At 40.7% G+C, this 22568-nt stretch overlaps 1 protein-coding gene across 4 annotated transcripts in view; it reads right to left on the bottom strand.

The window, feature by feature from the left end:
• The window catches only part of ZC3H14 (zinc finger CCCH-type containing 14), a 47582-nt gene extending 33993 nt beyond the window's left edge, over positions 1-13589 (bottom strand). For 2 of the 4 annotated variants that reach the window (XM_039232534.1, XM_039232535.1), the window contains exons 1-8: positions 13415-13589; positions 12942-12984; positions 5487-5601; positions 3423-3463; positions 2380-2575; positions 1616-2045; positions 735-895; positions 257-357 (exon numbers count right to left, since the gene is read on the bottom strand). In XM_039232534.1, the coding sequence (XP_039088465.1) occupies positions 257-357; positions 735-895; positions 1616-2045; positions 2380-2575; positions 3423-3463; positions 5487-5601; positions 12942-12984; positions 13415-13450 (1123 nt within the window). In that variant the 5' untranslated portion in view covers positions 13451-13589. The remainder of the gene's footprint in view (positions 1-256; positions 358-734; positions 896-1615; positions 2046-2379; positions 2576-3422; positions 3464-5486; positions 5602-12941; positions 12985-13414) is intronic. The other 2 variants (XM_039232536.1, XM_039232537.1) reach the window with 1 other exon arrangement.
• Between the last annotated feature and the right edge of the window lie 8979 nt (positions 13590-22568).

The following is a 22568-nucleotide window of genomic DNA, read 5'->3' as shown; positions in this document are numbered from 1 at the left end:
TCTGTATTTCATACACACTAGAAAGAGGAAATAAAAGGCATTACACAAGGCTCTAAGAATTAAATTTCATAGATAGCTGTAAGTTCCTCAAACTGATCAAATCTCTTTTTACAATCATTCTTCCCTGAACCTCCTCTTGGTCTTGACATCTGGCAAGTGTCTTTATATTACACCACAACTTGGGGAGCAATCAATTCTAGTTTCCTCAAGAGGTATACAAAACTAATTTAACAGAAACGTAATACATTTAAATTACCTGTAGAATAGTTAGTTGTTTTTGTTACTGATTCTTGAGCTTCAGATATAGCCTTCAAAATCAGATTCTTGTTAGCTTGTTTAGAAGGTGGAAGTGAAGGTCTAAAAGTTAAAAGCATTTGGATTAAATTTTAGCTTTTCGCTCTTCGCATGCTAGCCATCCATTAGGCCTTTACTACAGCCTTTTCTTAGGTTTGAAACAAACCAGCAATAGTTTTTAGGAAATGCCAACTAGATTGGAACCTTTTAACTTTTTAAATAATGAATCTGGATCACCCCCTCCTCCCCACTATATTACAGTTTTTAGTATTCTTTTCAATCTCCTCCAATTTTAAGCAATTTCTCTTTGATTTATCTGTTCCTCAAAAACCAATGGAAAAGTCTTATGTTATTAAATTTTTATTCTCATGATCTCTTCAAGAAACCCAGAAGCTCCAACAGGCAATTAAAGATTAGTTTACAGACAATGTTCAGGGTACCTCCTTTCAGGCTTTGCTGGCACTGACACACTGCTGGAGATGCTTCCTGTACGAGACCCACAATCATCATCTTCCTCCTCCTCTTCTCCATCATGATTGAATTTTTTTACTTTAACAACTGAACTTACCACAGGCAACTTTCTCTTCCGAAAGTTTTCTTCCTGCAATCAGATAAATTTACGCTTACCTAGTCTCAGAAAATAACAAAGATCTACCACAGTACTTTTTTTCTTTTCAAGAAAAAGTCAATCGTATTTAAAATTCATAAGCTATTTCCTGATTGCTTACAAAAATATAACTATCCCTAGTAGCCAATCCTTAGCTAAAACAAAAACTAGTGCTTTACAATCATTTATAAACAGCAGCATGTAACACTGTTGAAGAAACTAATAAAATGAAATTACTTGATTGTTTACTAGTAATTGCTGTGGAAAATCTAATAAAACTGACCTAAAATTCTACCAGTATTATAAGGTAAGGTTAAAGGTATCTCAAATTGGAAAAACAAAACGTAACAGAACAAAACAAAAAAACAACAAAAAAGGTATCTCAAATGTTGGCATCCCAGGAAAATAAACAAGATATAAAATATCCATAGAAACCAGTCACTGAGAAGAAAATCTGGTGTAGTACATTCAGTAGCATAAATATCGGTTCTAGGTAAACTTGCAATACGTGTTTAGCTATTCCACTCATATTTAGTATTAAGAACCGCTAATTTTCAGCCTAAAAAGCCAGAATTTAGAAGTATATACAGGGGCGCCTGGCTGACTCAGCTGTTGGTAGAACATGTGACTCAATCTCAGGGTCGCTGAGTTTGAGCCCCACGTTGGGATGTTTGTTGGGTGCGTGGCCTGCAAAAAATTAAAATATATACAAACCTCAATACTCATTTTTTCTGAGTTGTTTCTGAAGAAGGGACTGTAAGTCTCTTCTAAGCTGTTAAGCACTTCCGGTTCACACAAACGTCCTGTTTCATACACCCGGCTGTTCTGTAGATCAGGTTGCTTGGCAGCATGAATACTGTTTTGTTGCTGCTGAAATTGCAACCTGTTTAAATGAGCACCACTATCTGCATTTCGACTTGCAGGTGGTCGATAAATTTCAATAGAAGGGCGAGAAGAACCATATGTAAGTGTCACCGTCGGTTTTTTCTGAGATAAGGGATTCTCCTGCACAAAATTGAGGTCTTCATCAATGAGATCATCTGGTTCTGGCTTAATATCAATCACATCTTCAGAGGGTGCTGGCTCCCTCAGAGGCTTCACAGTTGACATTAATCGGGTTGCAGCTCCATCATCATAAGTCTGTCTATTTTTTTAAAAAACAAAGAATTATAATCAACTTAGAGCAGTATCTTTAAATCTCCAAATACTTAAATTTTAATGAAACAATGTAGATACTCCCTTTAAGGTTCCATTAAAAACTACTCTAGAACTGCATTCTTATTTTAAAACTTTGATTTACTATATGAGATAAAAGATAATCATACTTTAGTCTTATTATTTCATTCAAAAAAATTGTTCATGACCATCTCAGTATTTCCAAAAATTTCTGAAAACAGAAATTTAAAGATATAAAAACCAATGTAAATGTCACATACACGTACCCATCTACCCACAGCAGGTCCTCAGAGGACTCTTACCTAACATTAGTGGTTTTCTGCTCCTGTGAACTAGCAGAAACCCTGGAATCTCTCTTCTCAGGTCTTGTGCTAGCAAGCGCAAGTGGTGGCACTGCAGCTTCATGCCTTCTCTCATCTCCCCGACCGAAACCACTCTTGTTTGAAGACACGTTATTATCAAAGATGTTGGTATCAGAAGACTTTAGACTGGAGGGATCTGGAAAGAAAAACACATAGTCCTTTTAAGCTATTATTTATTACTCTGAAACTTCCCCGTCTTCATCACCAATTTAAATGCAACACGTGTTGTTCCAGTATTGGCTGAATAGCTGAATAATATTCCATACATAGTAACGTTATAATTATTTCAATTTGCTATTACTAAACTTACAGTTTTCGATTACAAAATATTAAAATATCCTTGAAGCTAAGTCATTGCACACATCTACAATTATTTCCTTAGCGTAAACTGCATAGTTTCCCTTCCTTTGTTTATGTAAGGTTACTTATTTTTGAGGAGAGACAGACACACTCCCCATCCTGCTGTCAGCACAGAGCCTGCCACGGGGCTCAAACTCACAAACCATGAGATCATGACCCAGGCCAAAATCAAGAGTGGGACATTTAACCAACTAAGCCACCCAGGCACCCTTTTTTCCACTGTTTAAATTATCTTTAAGGGGCACCTGGGTGGCTCAGTCAGTTAAGTGTCTGACTTCGGCTCAGGTAATGATCTCACGGTTTGTGGGTTCGAGCCCCGCATCGGGCTCTGTGCTGACAGCTCAGAGCCTGGAGCCTGCTTCAGATTCTGTGTCTCCCTCTCTCTCTGACCCTCCCCTGTTCTCTCTCTCTCTCAGAAATAAATAAAACATTAAAAAAAACTTTTTAAGTAAATTATCTTTAAATATGTTAAATTTATTGCTCTTGAATTCATAAGTCATAGGCTTCCTAAGAAAGTTTGAGTGAACTACTGTTTTCAAATTTATGGAATTTTTCCCAAAGTAGTATATATAGCTTTAGAAAGAAAATGCTATGGTAAAGCCCAGAATTTTAATGAATCTTACCAGTTGTAACAGAGCGTAGTTTATCTAATACACCATGAAGCCTGAAATAAAAAAAATATCAAACTTCCTTTAATCAAGAAAAATTTTATCTTGTCACTTGAAATTTGATCACATTATAGAATCTATCTTCAGATATAATGGTACTAAATGATACTTAATAGATAAACAAGACTAAAATTAAAGACTCAACGTAGCTTGGGCTCAAAGAAGATACAACATCACAAATATATAGTACAGCTCATTATTATAATCATTTAAGCAGTTTGTTGTATCTATATGGTTTCTGGAACAACTTAATTCTGAAAGGCAAAAAAACTTAAAAATAACCTTAAAGTATATTTCACTGTAACTATTATTTACAAAACTAGTGCTATAAACAAGTATAGACTACAATCTTGCTTATTATATAACCTGTTTTAATAGTTACATACAAGGCAAATTTGCCTTATAAATCCTTTCAGCAGGCTTTGTGAAAATACCAGAAATATCTCATTAATAATGTTTCACCCAGAAACCAGTCACACGCTACTGTCCCCTTGGACACAGTTACTGCAGAACAGTCCATTTCAGGCTGGTGAATTAACACTTAAGAAAATAAAGTGCAAAAACAGCGACACCATAACTTGCATCAGTACATGTTAAGGAACTGAATTTATGGCAAGACGAGAAAGTTGAATTAATTTGATTTTAAATTCAAATCCATTTAGTCCTTTATATAAAAAATTTGTCTCAAGTATTCCATCAGGTTAACTAAGAAGGACCTACTAGGTCAATCTCCCATATTATACTAGCAGGGCTCAAACCCAAAGTGATACCAAGGTTGAACCAAAAGTCAAGTCATAAAACATGTATATAAAATAAAATACCTGGATTGTATATTAAAAATTAAAAAAAGTACTCATGGATGATAATTTCCTCAGTCAAAAGTTCCAGTCTCTCTTTTTTTTTTTTTTCTTTTAATTCTTGGGACTAAGTGTAACAAGTGGGTTAGGTCACCCACACTGCGGTAGTAGATGTTCCAAAACATTTGAGGATCAACTACTGTACTGAATGTTCTTCAAAACTGTGTAATATAAACACAGAGAATTCTGTTTCCAATTTCAAGAAAACTTCACAAGACTGAGAAAGCATATAGTAGCCCAATGGGGTAAAAACACCTTCAAGATACACTGGTTTAAAGGCAAGACGAAGTTAACCAGTTTCATATCGCTCTTTAGCACCTATTAACCTCTCCCAGTCTCCTGCTGTGCAAAGTAAGCAGGCTACTCTGCTTGCTCAACTTTTGCTCCATTATCAACCTGTTCTGTAATTGGTGGTTCCCAGAGTGAGGGTGCTTTTGGAGTACTTCCTGATCTATTCTCAGCTACATCATTACCTCCCCCACCCTCACTCTATCTCAAACATGGTACCAGAACCTGGCTTGCCTTCTTAAATGAATCTTATGCTTTTTGTCCATATTATCAACTAAAAGGCTTATGCTAGTTTGAAAAAGGATATGGAAAATTATAACATGAATTTATATTTGAACATAAAATTGTCTTTTTATAATTCCAAACTTCAGAAGGTTCCAAACTTTTAAAAATGATTTGAAATTTTGTCCAAAATCTTTGCCCTCTAAAGGTTAACTCATTAGAGAAAGCAATTTAGGAAGTCAACTCAGCACCCCAAATATATGTAACTGGTTTCAGCTCAGGGAAAAGAATAAGAGATGCAAAGGTTTACAAAAGAAACAATAACTACAGTTAACACAGACTAAGAACTTGCAATGGGCCAGGCACAGCCCAGGCACAGGTATAAATACATTACGTGCATTATTTCGTTTAATCCTTACAACAGTCCTATGAAGGGGATTTATTAATCCCATTGTACAAATGGAAAAACCAAGGCAAGAAGCAGATCCGGGGTTTAATCTCAGCAGTCTGGCTCCAGAGACTGTGCTCTCAGGGCTCACTACCTGCCTCTCCACAGAATCTGCCTCTGCTGTCAAGAACCTCTTCTCAGACAGAATACCTACTCTGACTTGTGCCGAACTTTGGTCTAAGGGGTAAAAATTCAGAAACATACCATACGGTGAATCGAATTGTGTTGTTCCCTAGAAACAGGGACAGGTCCTCTGTCATTTGGTCCTGACTTTTCTTGTTGGCCACCATCACCATAATGTAATCAGGAAGTTCTTCATCTAGTTAAAAGGAAAAGTATATAAAAATCTTTTTATGTTTTCCTCAGTATGGTCTTCTAAAAAGTTAGTGTACTTGAAAATATATATAGCTCTAAGAATTAACATCTCAGCTCTACTAGAATTATGTTGGACAAAAAAGTGTACCTTTCTTTTCTTCTTCATTACACAGGTGTTTCAATTATTAGTAAGGATGGGAATTAGGAATAAAAAATCCTTATAAAACTAGATATTCTGAATTACAGTATCAAACTTGAGAGTATACTCATTTCCTTTTTATCTTAATTAATGCTCATCAATCTCAGCAATGCTTCCAAAAAGCAAATGGACATTCCTCAAGAATAATAACTGAGTTTTGTATGTTTTTGTTTTTTTTATGCTTCAAAATGATTCTCCTTTCTCAAGAGAACATCTTTATCCTCAGTAAAGGCAGATTTCTATTATCTCAGGGTTAATAAACTTGTAGCAACATCAAATTAACTTAAAACCACCCGAAAACACTACGTTGTTTAAAATTTTTAATTTTAAATTTAAATAATTTCAACTTCACTCACTGTTTTATCCTCATACCCTCCTACACAATGATCATGAAGGTGAGGTCTAGGATCAAAAGAAAAAACCACCACAGGAAGCAGATAAGGAAGCAAAAGCCATTTATCGGGGACTCTAATCCCGATCAAAAAAAGTCCTTCAGATTTAATATCTAAAATATTCCTATTTTTAAGTAAGCAGAAAGGCTCATTTCAAAAATACTCTTAGGCCAAAAACAAAAACAAAAAAACTCCATTCATTTGTTTCAAGGAGAAATATCAAAAACCAAGTTCAAGAAAAGCACAAAAAACTCAGAAATTATGGAAACAGAAATCTAAATTTTTTTTACTGCTCTAGTAGCATGAAGATACAACGGACTTATTCACTTTATGTTAATAGACATTTAAATCTCCTGCAATTTTATACTAACAAAAAAAATGTTGCAAAGAAATTTTAGGAAACTAGGTGGCAACCCTGTCTGAACATTACAATTATTAGGAGTCAAGTGAAAATCCAGATGCAAAATGCACTATACAAGCTATCCTATCGTGACAGACCTAGAAAAAGTAGTATTTATAAGGTGTACTGAAGTAAAGATAAATAGTCATAGTCAAAATAAATTAGCCACTTCTGCCTCACCAAACACACTCAGACACCTCAAGTGCTACAAAAAATCAAATCTCAACAGAATTAAAACCTTTCCTAATTTCCAGTATAATAACATGCAGGTAACACTAGCTAAGCAGCTGCTATAGAGAGATTCTCAAATTTAATTTCACGTTAGAATCTGCTGGGGAGCTTTAAAAAATCTGCTTATGTCCAAGCTCCCCCTCAATAAATTACAATACTGGACAGTAGGATCAAGACATCAGGGTTTTTATTTTATTGAAGCCTGATTAACATGTTATATTAGTTTCAGGTGTACAACATACTAATTTGGCAATTCTTTAAGTTATCCAATGCTCACCATGCTGAGTATAGTGGCCATCTGTCACCATACAATGTTATTATAATGCTGACTATACTCCCTACATTGTTACTTCTCATCTATGTGACTTATGTTAGAACTAGAAATTTGTACCTGTTAATCCCCTTAATCTGGTTCACTCATTCCTCACCTACCTCCCCTCTAGCAACCACCAATTTGTTCTCTGTATCTAAGAGTCTGAGTTGTATGTTTTTAGTTTTTTATATTTCTACACTCAATGTGGGGTTCATACTCAAAACCCTGAGATCAAGAATTGCATGCTCTACTGACTGAGGCAGCCAGGCACCCCTGCTTTATTTTTTAGATTCCACATATAAGCTAAATCATATAGTAATTGTCTTTCTCTCTGTGATTTTATTTCACTTAGCATTAATATCCTCTAGGTTCATCCACATTGTAAATGGCAAGATCTCATTTTTTATGGCTGAGTAATGTTCCATTATAAATATATACACACATATGTGTATATTTATACATATCACACCTTTATCCATCATCTATCAATGGGCACTTGGTCTGCTTCCATATCTTGGCTATTGTAAATAACGCTGCAGTATAACATACAGTTGTACGTATCTTTTCATATTAGTGGTTTTGTTTTCTTTGGGTAGAAACCCAATAGTGGAATTACTAGATCATATGATATTTCTAATTTTTTGAGGAACCTCCGCACTGTTTTCCATAGTGGCTGCACCAAATTGTATTTCCACCAACAGTGCATGAGGGTTCCTTTTTCTCTGTACCCTTGCCAAGCTTGTCTCTTTGATTCTAGACATTTTGACAGGTATAAGGTGATATCTATGGTTGATTTGCATTTCCCTGATTAAAGATGCTAAGCATCTTTCCATGTGTCTGCTGGTTATCTGCAGATCTTTGGAAAAATGTCTATTCAGGTCCTCTGTTCACTTTTACTTTTTCAAGTGTATTTATTTTGACAGAGAGAGAAAGCACACAAAAAGGGAAGGAGCAGAGAGAAAGGAAGAGAGAATCCAAAGCAGGCTCCGTGCTGTCAGCAGAGCCCAATGCGAGGCTCAAACTCATAAACCACGGAGATCATGACCTGAGCCAAAACCAAGAAAGAGTCAGATACTCAACCGACTGAGCAACCCAGGTGCCTCCTTCTGTCCATTTTTAAAATGGATTTGGTGTTTGAGGGTTTTTTTTTTTTTTTTGGAGTGTTGAATTAGAAGGTTTTTTTTTTTTTTTTACATATTTTGCATATGAACCCCTTATCAGATATTATCATTTGCAGATATCTTCTCCCATTCAGTAGGTTGCCGTTTTCTTTTGTTGGAGAAATCTGAATATTTAATGAAATTATGCAATACGATGTGAGGAAATACAAGTGAGAACAAAAAAGCTAGTCATTTATTTTCTTTGTAGAGTATCAAAAACTTCCTATTGTTTTCTGTAAATTGCAGTAAATAAGGCTGATAGCATATTTACACAAAGTGTACCTACCTACAATAAACTACCACTGGTAACCCAGGGAAGGTCAACAAAAAAGTCAGAATGCTTTGCCAGCCTTCACATATTTTCTCCATCATGTCAATGGTGAAAATGTGCTTTCCTGTCACTATTAGTTTGCATTTTCTAAAATTCTTTGCAAGATCAGTTGTTGCTTCAGAACAGGGTCAAAGCAAGGAAAAGGGAGATACAAAGAAAGGCAAGGGAACTTTTGGAAGTGGTGAATATGTTCATTAGTCTGATTATCGTGTATATTTGTCAAAACATACCAAGATATACACTTTAAATATGCATAGTTTAACATATAACCAATTACGTTCAACAAAGTCATTAGAAATTCATAGTTTTCTCAGGTTACAAAACAAGAAATAAGAATCTAATGAAAAATTAATGTGTTCATGATATATTTTTACAGAATTCTGATTTCTCAAATTTATTTGAAGTCTGTACACTGGAGAAAAAAGTGAGAGTTTTGAAGGTTTATGCTCAGCCTTCTACGATGTGAATAAAATCATCAACTATATTTAAAAAAATTTTTAAGTAAAAAATAAAGAAAATAACACGTGAATGAAAGACTTTTGAATTGTAATGGACATTCCACTAACTTGCTCCATTTTAAACACAAATGAGAAGTTATCACTCTTAACAAAGACTTGTTCACTTTTGTATCCCACCCAATACATTAAAAACAGATATTCAAATATTTATTAAAGGACAGTTTCTATAACCTTAAAGGTTTCTAGGAGTCTTTCTTATACAAAAAAAAGAAATTGGAAAGTCACCTTTTCCAGAAGAACAATGATGCACAAACATACAATCAGGTAGTTAATTGTAACCTAAATAATGTATACTTCTATTTCAAACAGTCTAATGGTAACCCTTTACTAATTAATTGACATTTCTATATTTAAAAAATCACACTCTCTGCTAGGCCATTAGGAAATAACAAATATTAAGTCTCTGCCCTCAAGAAACTTCCAGTCAAGAAGCAGACACAAACAGGGGCACCTGGGTGGCTCAGTTGGTTGAGGGTCTGACTCATGATTCCAGGGTCATGGGATCCAGCCCCATGTCAGGCTCCACATGAAGCGGGCTTAAGATTCCATTCCCCCACCCCATCTGTCCCACTACCTCACTCGTACTCTCTCTCTAAAAATAAAAAAAGCAACAGACACAAATTAAGAAGCTAAAATGTTAATCACTGGGACAGATTTCAGTGGAGTTCTAATCTTGTTTTATTTTTTTTGACTGACAGAGAGAGAGACAATGCAAGCACAAAAACAAGTGGGGGAGGGGCAGAGAGAGGAGGAGACAGAATCCATAGTAGGCTCCAGGCTCAGAGCTGTCAGCACAGAGCCTGATGACAGGCTCAAACTCATGGACAGCCAGATCATGACCTGAGCCAAAGTTGGATGCTTAACCAACTGAGCCACCCAGGCACCCCTACAAGTGGTACTTTGTTAAAGGTTAGCAGCAATAAGAAATCTAAAACTCTATCAATGACCTTTTTATAACTGTTACATAAAAATCCCTTGATCCATCCTCTACTTCTATTTTTTTAATGTTTAATTTTGAGAGAGTGGGGGGGAAGGGCAGAGAGAGACAGAATCCAAAGCAAGCTGAGAGCTGTCAGTGAAGAGCCCTGGAATCGAGGCTCAAACTCATGAACCTTGAGATCATGACCTACGTCAAAGTCAGAAGCCCAAATGATTGAGCCCCCATCCTGCACATTTAATGTTATCTTTTTCCCCTGTATAATTCTGTAACATCATGCATTGGTCATTTGAAAAAACACTGGCTCAGGGGGCCTAGATGTCTCAGTCGGTTAAGTGTCCAACTTCAGCTCAGGTCATGATCTCGCAGTTCATGAGTTTGAGCCTCACGCTGGACTCTCTGCTGACCGCTCAAGGCCTGGAGCCTCCTTCAGGTTCTGTGTCTCCCTCTCTCTCTGACCCTCCCCTGATCACACTCTTTCTCTCAAAAATAAATAAATATTAAAAATATTTTTATAGGGGCGCCTGGGTGGCTTAGTCGGTTAAGCGTCCGACTTTCGCTTGGGTCATGATCTCGCGGTTCGTGGGTTCGAGCCCCGCGTCGGGCTCTGTGCTGACTGCCCAGCTCAGAGCCTGGAGCCTGTTTCAGAGTCTGTCACTCCCTCTCTCTCTGACCCTCCCCTGCTCACGCTGTCTCTCTCTCCCTCTCCTAGAAATAAATAAAAATTAAAAAAAAAAAAAATATTTTTATAAAAAGAAAAAAAATACTGGCTTACCGAGCTATAAAAGAGTCATCTGTTAATATCTTCAGAAATTCTTCATCTTAAATGTTTGAGAGTGAGTACACACAAGGGCAGGGGAGAAGCGGGGAGGGGAGAAGAGGGAGGGGAAGGGGGGGAGGGAGGGAGGGAGAGAGAGAATCCAAGCAGGAAGAGCGCCACCTAGGTGCTCCAGAAATTCTTTTAAGTACTGGGAAACTTTCAAGTTCACAAAAGCAGACACAAATTTTTCAGAATTCTAATTCTCATTTGAAAGCTCAACCTTTGTCACTGGCGACAAAGCTTATCAGTTTTTTTTCCTTTGTCTCTTTTAAGAAAATGTCTGCCAAACACCCAAGTGTATATATCTAGCTTGTCATAATATAAAAATAATGTTCCATGGGGTGCCTGGGTGGCTCAGTTGGTAAAGCATCTAACTCTTCATTTTGGGTCAGGTCATCATCTCACTTTTGGAGCCCCTGCTTAGGATTCTCTCTCCCTTCTCTGCTTCCCCCCCCATATGCAATGTGCTCTCTCAAAAATAAACAAACATGGGGGAAAAAAATGTTCCATAAAAAGGTGGCTAAGTTTAGTTCTCAACTCAATCACACAAATCCTTTCCATTTAGACAATCCATCCCGCTTTAACTTACAGCACAAGTAGTTTATGAGTAATTCGTATTTTCTTAGACCACACATTAAAAAGATGTAGTCAAGGGGCAAGGTTTATAAAAGATTTTTACTGCTTCCCAAATTATCAATGTACACATATTTTAAGCAGGCAGCACCCAGCGCAGAGCCCAATGCGGGGCTCAACTTTGTGACTCTTCCATCAAGGCTAAACAGAGATCAAAAGTAGGGCACTTAAAACGATTGAGCAATCCAGGCACCCCCTCCCCCTTAATTATATTCTTAAATGAAAATGGCTTTAAAAAAGAAAAAAAAAAAATCCCGAGGCACCTGGGTGGCTCAGTCAGTTAGGCGGCTGACTTCGGCTCAGGTCATGATCTCACGGTTCGTGGGTTCGAACCCTGTGTCCGGCTCTGCTGACAGCTAGCTCAGAGCCTGGAGACTGTTTCGGATTTTGTATCTCCCTCTCTCTCTCTCTGACCCTCCCCTGCTCACGCTGTCTCTCTCTCTCAGTAATAAATAAAACATTAAAAAAAAAATTTTTTAATAAAAAAAATTCCAAGTGGAAGGGTATGACTATGACTGGTCATAGAGTTTGGTACAAGATCTTAACTCAGGCTAAGGTACCAGCAGTTTAACTGACCATCTGCCCCATCCAAATGTCTGCAGCGAAAACGACAAGCACCCTGTCACTATTACTACGAAAACGGTTTTGACTTCAGAGATCCTTGGCATGTCTCACACCTTAAGAACCACTGCTGTAATGCTAGCTATTACTTTTACCGGAGGCTAAGCTTTGGAGCCCAAGAGGCCTAGATCTGAACCCATAAAGCACTGCTCAAGCAAGCACTCAAAACCTCAGTTTCCTTGTTTGTACAAGGAGGGTTATTCCCACTTACCTCAGTGTTCTCTTGGGTATTACCATGACCTAAGGCGTATAGACAACGGTTACACACACTGCCTGACCCAGGGTAAACACTCAAATTATAAATCACGAAAGAATAAAGAAAAAAGAACGCCTTACTGTATGCGGTTGGAGAAGGGACAGTAAAAACAAAGAGATCTGAAAATAAAACTCACTGAACCAAGACAGAGGCAAAGCTCAGAAAACATTCATATGCAAAATAATGGTTCTGAAACAAGAAGATCAAAAGGTAAGGAAAATAAGAAAAACAAAGTAAGAATCAGATCAATATTATGGAAAATATGACACAGCTTCCAGAGAGAGAAAGCTATAAACAATTTTAAAAACGCCATGGGGCGTTTTGGAGAATAAAAACAAACCAAAAAAACCCAAGGTTGCATATAACGCCCTTAAGAAAAGACTAAATAAAAGAACCAACCAGGGAGTACCGGATTTGAATGTAAAACGAGCTCTCTCCAAAGTCAAAAGGTACGGTGGGGGAAAAATGCATCCACTAAAATTCAATTAGCAGCTAACTGTAAATTCTACTAGGTCAACAACAAAAAAACTTACCAACATAAGCTCCTAATTCTTGCAATTTCCCCTTAATGGCACTCTGATGGGGGGGAAAAAGACAAACGTGCGGGTGAGAAAGGAGGAAAACCCGCGGGCCCCATAACGCAGAGGCAACTCGGCGACTGCGCGCACCTCCCGCCCCTCGGCGCCCAGGTGGGGGTGGGGCGGCGCCCGGGCCCCCTCCCCCGTCCCCGCGGCGCCCCCTCCACCCGCGGCCGAGCGCGCCTCCCGCCCGGCCCTCCACGCCTCCTTCCGCTCCCGGCGGCTTTCTCCAGCCGCGGCCCCGCTCGCCCGCCGCTCTCTCCGAGGCCTCCTCCGCGCCCGGGTCCGAGGCGGTCCCACAGTCCGTCCAGAACCTCCGGCGGCGACTAGGCCGCGGCGTTCAGGCCGGGCCCCGAAGTCTCCGTTACTCCTGACAACCCCTGCCCTTTGAGGCCCGGCTTCCCGTCCCCGCCCGACACGGGCCTCACCCGGATCTTGCGGCTAATCTCGGTGCCGATCTCCATGGCTCCACGGCGGGCGGCGGGCTCAGCAGTGCGCGGCGCTTCGCTTACCAGAGACCCGCGCCGGCTGCCGGTCCGCAGCTCCGCCGCCGCAGCCACCAGCGCCGCTCACGGCCGCGCGCTCTGCGTAACCCGCCCCCACCGGCCCGACGCGCCGGAGTGAGCGGAGTCGAGCGCGCCTGCGCTTGCGCCTGCGCGCATCTGGGCCCCCGGAGTCTGTGTTCGAGCGACCTCTGCCGGCGGCAAGGAGAGCAGCCGCGTGAAGATGTCCGAGCCTCTCTCCGCCCCTCACCGTACCTGGAGAACGCTCCCGTTTCCTTGGCCCCGTTTACTCATTTTACCCTCTTTTGGAAAATAAGGATGAAGAAATGCACAGCGGAAAGATCCCTGGCTTTGGGATGATATCTGAGTTAGAACCCAGCATTCACTCGCTTTTAGTGTGAGATTGGTCTAGACAATTTAAACGTTTGAGTGCTTAGTTTTACTACCTGTGAAATAGACTGTCTCCTAGCCGTTGCATTATAATTACACTCGGAGGCAAAGGAATGTCCACCGCAACAGAACCAATCAATCACAGTCCTTTCTAAAGACTCCACGACCGCTGGCTCCCTTGGGTCTGGTTCTGCTTTCCTTTTCGCGGGGCCCATCAGTGGCTCTTCCTTACCTTCTGCTTCTTTCTGAAGCCCCTCCCTTAGAAAACTAGTTTATTATCAGGATTTCAATTGTCACCCTTATGCTGAGAATAACAAATTTTCTGTCAGCCCCGAGTTCTCCTCTAAACCCTACTCCCAAATTCCAGATCGCTTTAGCTTTTGTATTACCCCTAAAATGAGCGCATAAAAACTGATGTCTTCCTTATTCTTCCCATCTCCCACTCAGATTGGTTTCTATTCCTAATGGCTCTGTTTCTATCAATACCAGCTTCATTCCCTGTCCATGATCACAAAATCTTGGAATTAGAGTTGGCACAAAGCGAGGTCTCCCTTCTCCCCTGTATCCACTAAATCTGGAAGTGGTCCCTATTAGTTACCCACTGCTGAGTAACAAATGACCACACTAAATTTAGCAGCTTAAAACACACTTGTTTATCATTTCTTGGTTTCCATGAGTCAGGAAACTGAGCACAGCTTAACTGAGTCCTCTGGTCAGGCTCTCACAGGGCTGGAGGTGAGGGGTCAGTCACGCTGTGTTCTCATCTGGAGGCTTGACTTTTCTAAGTTTTTTTAATGTATTTGAGAGAGAGGCAGCATGAGTCAGGGAGGGACAGAGAGAGGGGGGAGAGAGAGAGAGAGAGAGAGAGAGAGAGAGAATCTGAAGCAAGCTCTGCATTGCCAGCCCAGAGCCCGGTCTGGGGCTCGAACCCATAAAACCATGGGATCACAACCTGAGCAGAAACTGAGAGTGGGACACTTAACCAACCGAGCCACTCATGTGCTCCGAGGAAAACTCCACTTTTAAACTCATTGGTGTTGGGGTGCCTGGCTCAGTCGGTTAAGCATCCGACTTCCGCTCAGGTCATAATCTCACAGTTCGTGGGTTCGAGCCCCACGTCAGGCTCTGTGCTGACAGCTAGCTCAGAGCCTGGAGCCTGCTTCTGATTCTCTCTCTCTCTCTCTCTCTCTCTGACCCTCCCCTGCTCATGCTGCCCTGCTGCCCGCCCCCAGAAATAAATAAAACATTAAAAAAATTTTTTTTTAATTTAAGCTCATTGGTGTTGTTAGCAGAACTAATTCCCTTGCCAACTTTATAAGTGAGAGCCCCAGCTTTTTCCTAGCTGTTGTCTTGAGGCCACACTCGGGCCTTAGAGGTTGCCCACAGTTCCTCGCTGTGTGCTTCTTCAGTCTGGCTACTTAAGTCCTCCAAGACAGTCTCTCAGCTCAGGGAAGGCCCAGCTCCTCTTCTAAGGGCTTTCACTTAATTTAGTGACTTATGGTCACCCAAGGCCTGACCCCAAATCAAGTGATTTAGGGCCCAATTACATCTGCAAAATCCCTAATTTTTTATTTGATTTATTTTTTGCCATATTCATGAACTAAAAGCAAGTCACAGGTGCTACCCACACTCAAGGGGAAGGAATATACAAGGTGTGAACAGCAGGGGCGGGAATCGTGGGGCCATCTAGGATCTGTCTGCCACATGGCCCTTTATCTGACGTAATTTTTTTCTTCTGAATTCCTATAGCATCTATGTGGGACCTACTAGTATGACACTTAATATGCTCTCTGTAATATTAATTGTGTGTGTGTGTGTGTGTGTGTGTGTGTGTATGTGCATGCGCATCCTCTCTAACAAAATTGCAGACTCTCTTAGTTCTGCGTCTCTCCCAGTTTTCTTTCAGGATGCTAGACACATAGGAGGCAAATATTTATAGGATATTTGTAGGGCATTTTGTAGGCTATCAAATATTTGTAGGCTAAAATAAATTAACTACCTAAATTAACAAAAGCATTCCTCATGGATTAATCCAACGATCGTGCACTCATCCAACATTGATGAGAAGCAGCGAAGCAGAGTGACTGAGAACAGGAACACCAGAGCCAGACTGTCTGGGTTTGAATCCTAACTCTGCTACTCCCTCCGTGACCTTAGGCAAGTTGCTTATCCTCTCTGTGCCTCAGTTTCCTCATCTGTGACATAAGTATGGTAGCAGTTCCTCCTTCATAGGGTCATGAGGGTGAAATAAGTTAATTTTTGGGAAGCATTTTGAACCACGCTTGGCTCACAGCAGCACTGTGTTGATTAAAAATTAAATGCCTTCCCAGTGCCAGACACCGTGCTGGAAGCCAGAGCACAGACATGATCAAAACTGCGTCCCTGCTTTCGTGACACTCACAATGCAAAGGGTAGTACATTATCTCTATTTCTTTACCCATCATTTCAAAACTAAGGATGAAAACACAGGATTTTGTATCCATTACTGATGACAAAATCCATAGTCGATATTTAGATAATACTGAAAGAACGTTTTACAAAGAATAGAGAATGTTTTTACATTACATTAAAATGTATTTAGAATAGGGAAAATTTTTATTAAAATGTACTCAAGAGGTGCCTGGGTGACTCAATTGGCTAAGTATCCAACTCTTGATTTCAGTTCAGGTCATGATCCCAGTTGTGGGATGGAGCCTCAAATCAGGCTCAGCATTGATAGTGTGGAGCCTGCTTAGGATTCTCTTTTACCATCTCTCTCTGCCCCTCCTCTGTGTGTGCTCTCTCTCTCTCAAAATAAATAAATAAACATTTAAATAGATAGAATAGAATAGAATAGAATAGAATAGAATAATATTCCAGAATGGGTTAACTTTCAGGACAATCTATTTAAAACTATGGAGGAAGAGATTTGCCAGCTGCTTAAGAATTCACACATTTATAATAATGAAGAAGATGAAAAGAAATGATTTTACTTAAAAAAGGGTGGGGGGACACCTGGGTGACTCAGTCAGTTAAACATCAGACTTTGGTTCAGGTCATGATCTTGTTGTTAGTGGGTTCAAGCCCCACAATGGGCTCTGTGTTGACAGCTCAGAACCTGGAGCTTGTTTCGGATTCTGTGTCTCGCTCTCTCTGACCCTTCCCTGCTCACACACACTCTCTCTCTCTCAGAAATAAATAAAACAAAAAAAAAAAAAGGGTAAGGGGTGTCTGGCTGGCTTAGTCAGTAGAGTGTGTGACTCTTGATCTCAGGATTGTTAGTTCAAGCCCAACCTCGGACGTAGAGCTTGCTTAAAAAAAAAAAAAAAAGGAAGGAAGAAAGTAATTCACACGTTTAGACCTCAGGAGTTACAGTGTCTGGATCACAGGGGACAAACCCTGCTAAACCGATGGTGTTCATTTGTCCATCACTGTTCGAGGTGCCTTCCTGTGAGATGAAGCTTCATAAACCACATCACATCCAGAGGAAGACGATCATGATGATGACCAGAAAGAAACCATGAAATGAACAAAGGGTATGTATTTCGCTTGAAAAAAGACCACGCTGGACCAAGAAAATTCTTTTCTGGCATGCAAGTGCTCTCCATTTCGGAAGGAATGACATATTTTGCTCTAGGGGATAGAATGAGGACTAGATTTCAACAAACTGGGCTTGTCTGGGCTGTCTTTCAAGAAAAGAAGATGACTAAAAAGTGCATAGGTTTTGAAATCAGAGGGGCCTGAGCACAAAGCCCGTATTCATGGACCCTGAGTCCTCTGACACTGGCCTCCTAGTATCCCCAGCCTCCTCTCAGGGTAGCACTCCACTTGGATGCTGCACGTGTACATCCTTTGCAATTGTGTATATGTGGGGGGAGTACAGATGGGGGCTTGGGGTTGGTTACCTTTAGGTGGGAATGCTTTTTTCTCTTCTTTTCCTTGAGTTCTTAGTCAGCTTTTTTGTTTGTCCTTCCAGACTCAGCTAGAAGTTGATCATAGTAATAAAGTAGACATTATCACCCCACTTAAAATATATGCTTTTTTAAAAATGTTTGATTTAGTTTTGAGAGACAGAGTGTGCACACACATGCACGAGTGGAGGAGGGGCAGAGGGGGGGGGAACGGCAGATAAACCAGACTGACAGCCGCGAGCCTGATGTGGGGCTTGCACTCAAGAACCATAAGATAATGATCTGACCCAGTCGGGTGCTCAATTGACTGAGCCACCCAAGCACCCCTAAAATATATTCTCATGGGGCGCCTGGGTGGCTTAGTCGGTTGAGCGTCCGACTTTCGCTTAGGTCATGATCTCACGGTTCGTGGGTTCGAGCCCTGCGTCGGGCTCTGTGCTGACTGCCAGCTCAGAGCCTGGAGCCTATTTCGGAGTCTGTGTCTCCCTCTCTCTTTGACCCTCCCCTACTCACGCTGTCTCTCTCTCTCCTAGAAATAAAATAAAAAACATTAAAAAAATTTAAAAAAAATAAAAAATAAAAAAATAAAATATATTCTCATTGGTGTATTCCCCTATTATAATACGTACATATGTACATATATGTATATATAGACGCACACACACATACATATACATATATAGTACTGGAATGTGTATATATATACACATATATATGTGTGTATATATGTCTTTTTAGACAGAGCCATGCATTTTATTTATTTTTCTGGCTTGGAATAAATGCAGGATGAGTGCAAATTTTTCAATAGTGAATATCACATGGTATGTCTGCCCTCGGATCAAAAGCCCAAAGTTTTGGGAATTATAGTCACAGTGGCCCCTTTTGCTACTGAGGCTGATAAACGTTTTTCTGTTTTCTCGTCCATTGGAACAAATATACTGCCAGCACCATCATTGCTCTAATATCCAGGGGAATCTTTGCTCTACATTCCTACACTTTTGCAGCTGAAAAGTTGCCGCGCCTGATGAAGTGCTGAATGTGGTAGACAGAGCACACAGTGAGGATTCAGACTACAGGAGATTTCACCTTTCTAGCTGTGGCTCCAGCTACAGGAATCATTATCTCTATGTGGTGGGAAGAGGGAGGCATTCATTCAATTTAAGATTTCTGCAGAGATGGTAATTGACACAGTGAGGTATGGTAGAGACTAAGTTATAGAAGCAGATTAATTTCTTAATTCCTAAGAAAATATTAGTGAATGGACCATCAAAATCACAATTGCTTTCCTCTTTATGAAGTACCTTTTTATTTTTTAATTTTTTAAAAATGTTTTCTTTATTTCCGAGAGAGAGAGAGAAACAGTGTGGGCAGGGGAGGGTCAGAGAGAGAGGGAGATACAGAATCTGAAACAGGCTCCAGGCTCTGAGCTGTCAGCACAGAGCCTGACGCGGGGTTCGAACCCATGAACCGTGAGATCATGACCGGAGCCAAAGTTGGATGCTTAACCAACTGAGCCACCCAGGTGCCCCTGAAGTACCTTTTTAGTACAAGACTTTCCTTTTTAAATTTTATTTTTTTAAAGATTTTATTTTTAAGTAATCTCTTCACCCAACATGTGGTTCAAATTTACAACGCAGAGATCCGGTCGCATGCTCTACAGATGACTAAGCCAGCCATGCGCCCCTTAAATTTTGATTAACATTTATCTTAGGGCACCTAAGTGGCTCAGTCGGTTGAGCGTCTGGCTTTGGCTCAGGTCATGATTTCACAGTTTGTGGGTTCGAGCCCCGCGTCGGGCTCTGGGCTGACAGCTAGCTCAGAGCCTGGAGCCTGTCTTTGGAGTCTGTGTATCCCTTTCTTTCTGTCCCTTTCCTGCTCACGCTGTCTCTCTCTCTCTCAAAAATAAATAGAACATTAAAAAAAATAATAAAATAAAAAAAGAATTATCTTCATGTGGATAAGTATTCATAATATGTCACTTTCTGGGTAACAAGAGAAGGTAAAGATACAGATATGTAATGGCTTATTTATCTACAGACTATCTCTAGATAGATATATAAGGTTATGGTAATACCCATTACTGTCAGGAGAGCTGAGTGTCTAGCAGGCAGGGTGGGAAGGAGACTTTTCACTTATACCTTTTTGTATCTTTTAGGGTTGAACCACACAAATTACTTCAGTTCTTTTCATACAAACACAAACCAGTAATAATTTCACATCTGACACTTTAAAGGGGCTATTTATGTGGCTTCCCATGGGGGTGTTACTGTCAAATTGACATGGGTGAGGGAAAACAGAGTTTAAGTACTTGGTCGGCAAATGACACTTGTGCCGTGTGAGGGAGAAAGTTCAGATCTGTTGTCTAGTATCACTTGGGTTTTATGATCATTTTCTATTTTTAAAATTCTTTTATTTTCTTCCCGATTCAATTAACACGTTTTTATTTAGTGCCTACTCTCTGCCAGTAGTGTCCTGGGAATTCTAGGAGATATAAAAGAAGCCTTCATGAGATAGTTTTTAAAGTTCTTGCCAAGAGTGGAGATCACTGTGGAATGGGGTGGCTAGAAAGTTGTCTTGGAATCAGAGAGCCTTGAATTGGGGCTTGGAAAGGCTCAGACAAATGAAAGGGGGGCAGGGCCGGAGGTGCTATGGGTCAGGAGAAACACTTGATGGGGGGATTCAAGGGGAAGAGAGAAATTAAGGATGGCCAGAGAGGCTAGGACCAGCTTAGAAAGCCCCCAAAAGGACAGACAGAAAAGCTAGCCTTGGGGGTCCATTGGGAGTGATAAACCCAAGGGAGAGGGAAGCTTGGTATTAGCATGTAAAGAAGAGAGAACTGAGAAACCAGATGCGGGACCACCCTTGCTGCAATAATCCGGATGTAAAATGATGGGACCAATGTTGGGTCCCACAATTCTAAACCAAATGAATCTGGGAAAGAAGAAAGCATGAGTCATTACAAAGGAGGAAATATCAGGTCTTGATGATAGGCTGAGGAGGAGAAAGGTATTACAATCTCACATAATTTCAGTCTTCCTAGCTTGGGAGACCAGAACAGGGATTCATTTTTCATGTCTCTTTTCTTTCCTCACATGCAATTTGAATTCCCCTCGTGATATCCTGTTGAAATATCAATTACAAACAGAATTAATTTAATTTTCCGTTAGAAACACATGTAATCTTATTTGCTTTTAGCTCCATCACCAGACTTGAATCTATGAGAGAACAAACCAGGCTTTGTTCTCTCATAGTGCTTATGCCTCTATGATGTATGTATGATGTGTGGGTGTTTTCATCTTCCACTAGACCAGGAGTCCCCCTGTGTGCAGTGACCATGACTTAGGTATAGTAAGTACTCAGTTAAGTGTCTGCTAACTTTTTTTTAAATTTCTTTTTCAAATTTTTTTTTTGTTTGTTTGTTTTTATTTATTTCTGAGAGAGAGAGAGAGACAGTGTGAGCAGGGGAGGGTCAGAGAGAGAGGGATACACAGAATCTGAAGCAGGCTCCAGGCTCTGAGCTAGCCATCAGCACAGAGCCCCATACAGGGCTGGAACCCATGAACCGTGAGATCATGACCTGAGCTGAAATCGGACGCTTAACCGACTGAGGCACCACCCAGGCACCCCAAATGTCTGCTAATTGTTGTAGAAAATGAGAAATAAAATGTAATACAAAAAACTTTCCAGAAACAACGCTATTAAAAACAGTCATTTAGGAGCACCTGGCTGCCACTGTCAGTGGAGGTGCAACTCTTAATCTTGGGGTTGTGAGTTCAAGTCCCATGTTGGGCCTAGACACAAAAACTTAAAATCATTTAAATTAAAACGTACATAATAAAAGCTTCCGTGCTCCAATCACTCACACCACACTTCAAGTAAAGATTGAACAACCCTACTGTGATGGTAGGGTCACAGTTTTGCTCCTCCCCTTAAATGTTGCAATTCAGTAGTAATAATGCAGCGTAAAAATACAGTATAGTGTAATAATAAACACTGTGAATAGGGCCGAAGGTTAAATGAAACACTTCACATATATTTTATACAAGTTACTAGGCAGTGATTATTATCATTCTCCCTATAGAAGAGAGGAAGCAGGCACAGAGAGGTCACCGGCATTTGCACAAGGTTACCCAGCTAGAAAGTGTTGGCGCTGAGATTTGAACCTAGACAACTTGACCATGGAACCTCCATCCTTAGCCGCTTTATTCTGTATTGCATATACAGCTCTTTTGGAGATTGGGAGGATATTTGAGACCTTATTAACCTTTTCTTGGTGGGGAGACGGGGTGGAGACTTTCCCACCCAGTACTAATCAGCGTTTTCCCTTTTTTATGGGGTATTACCTTTAGACGTAAGCCTGGAAAAAAGAAAGAACATAGGTGAATCGTTTCAAGCAATGTTCAACAGTAAACGGATAACTCCAGCAATTACAGCATATCACGGACCACCTAACAACAAAGGAGTACAACCCTTTACCTGGAACCGAAATAATATCCCCCTCCCCTCATTTTTATTAAAAGGCTTGCTTTTTTTGGAAACTCTTAAAATAAGTGGTCATATGATTTAAAAAAGCAGCGGCGCGCCCCCTCCCCGGCGGCCGGGCGCAGCTGTCCGCACCTCCCCCGCGCCCCGCCACCCGCATTCCAACTCTCTGAGGTCACGGGCCGCCGCCGCCTCCCCAGATCCGCCCGCCCGCCCGCCCGGCTCAGGGGGGAGGGACGCCCGGCCCCGGCCGCTCTGCTGCTCCGGCCGCGCGTCCCGAGCGCGTCCGTCCGTCCGTCCTCTCGCCTCCCCGACCC

Source organism: Hyaena hyaena, unplaced genomic scaffold, assembly GCF_003009895.1.
Source record: "Hyaena hyaena isolate Hyena2069 unplaced genomic scaffold, ASM300989v1 scaffold_67, whole genome shotgun sequence".
Classification (NCBI taxonomy): Eukaryota; Metazoa; Chordata; class Mammalia; order Carnivora; family Hyaenidae; genus Hyaena; species Hyaena hyaena.
This window is presented reverse-complemented; position numbering and strand designations above follow the sequence as displayed.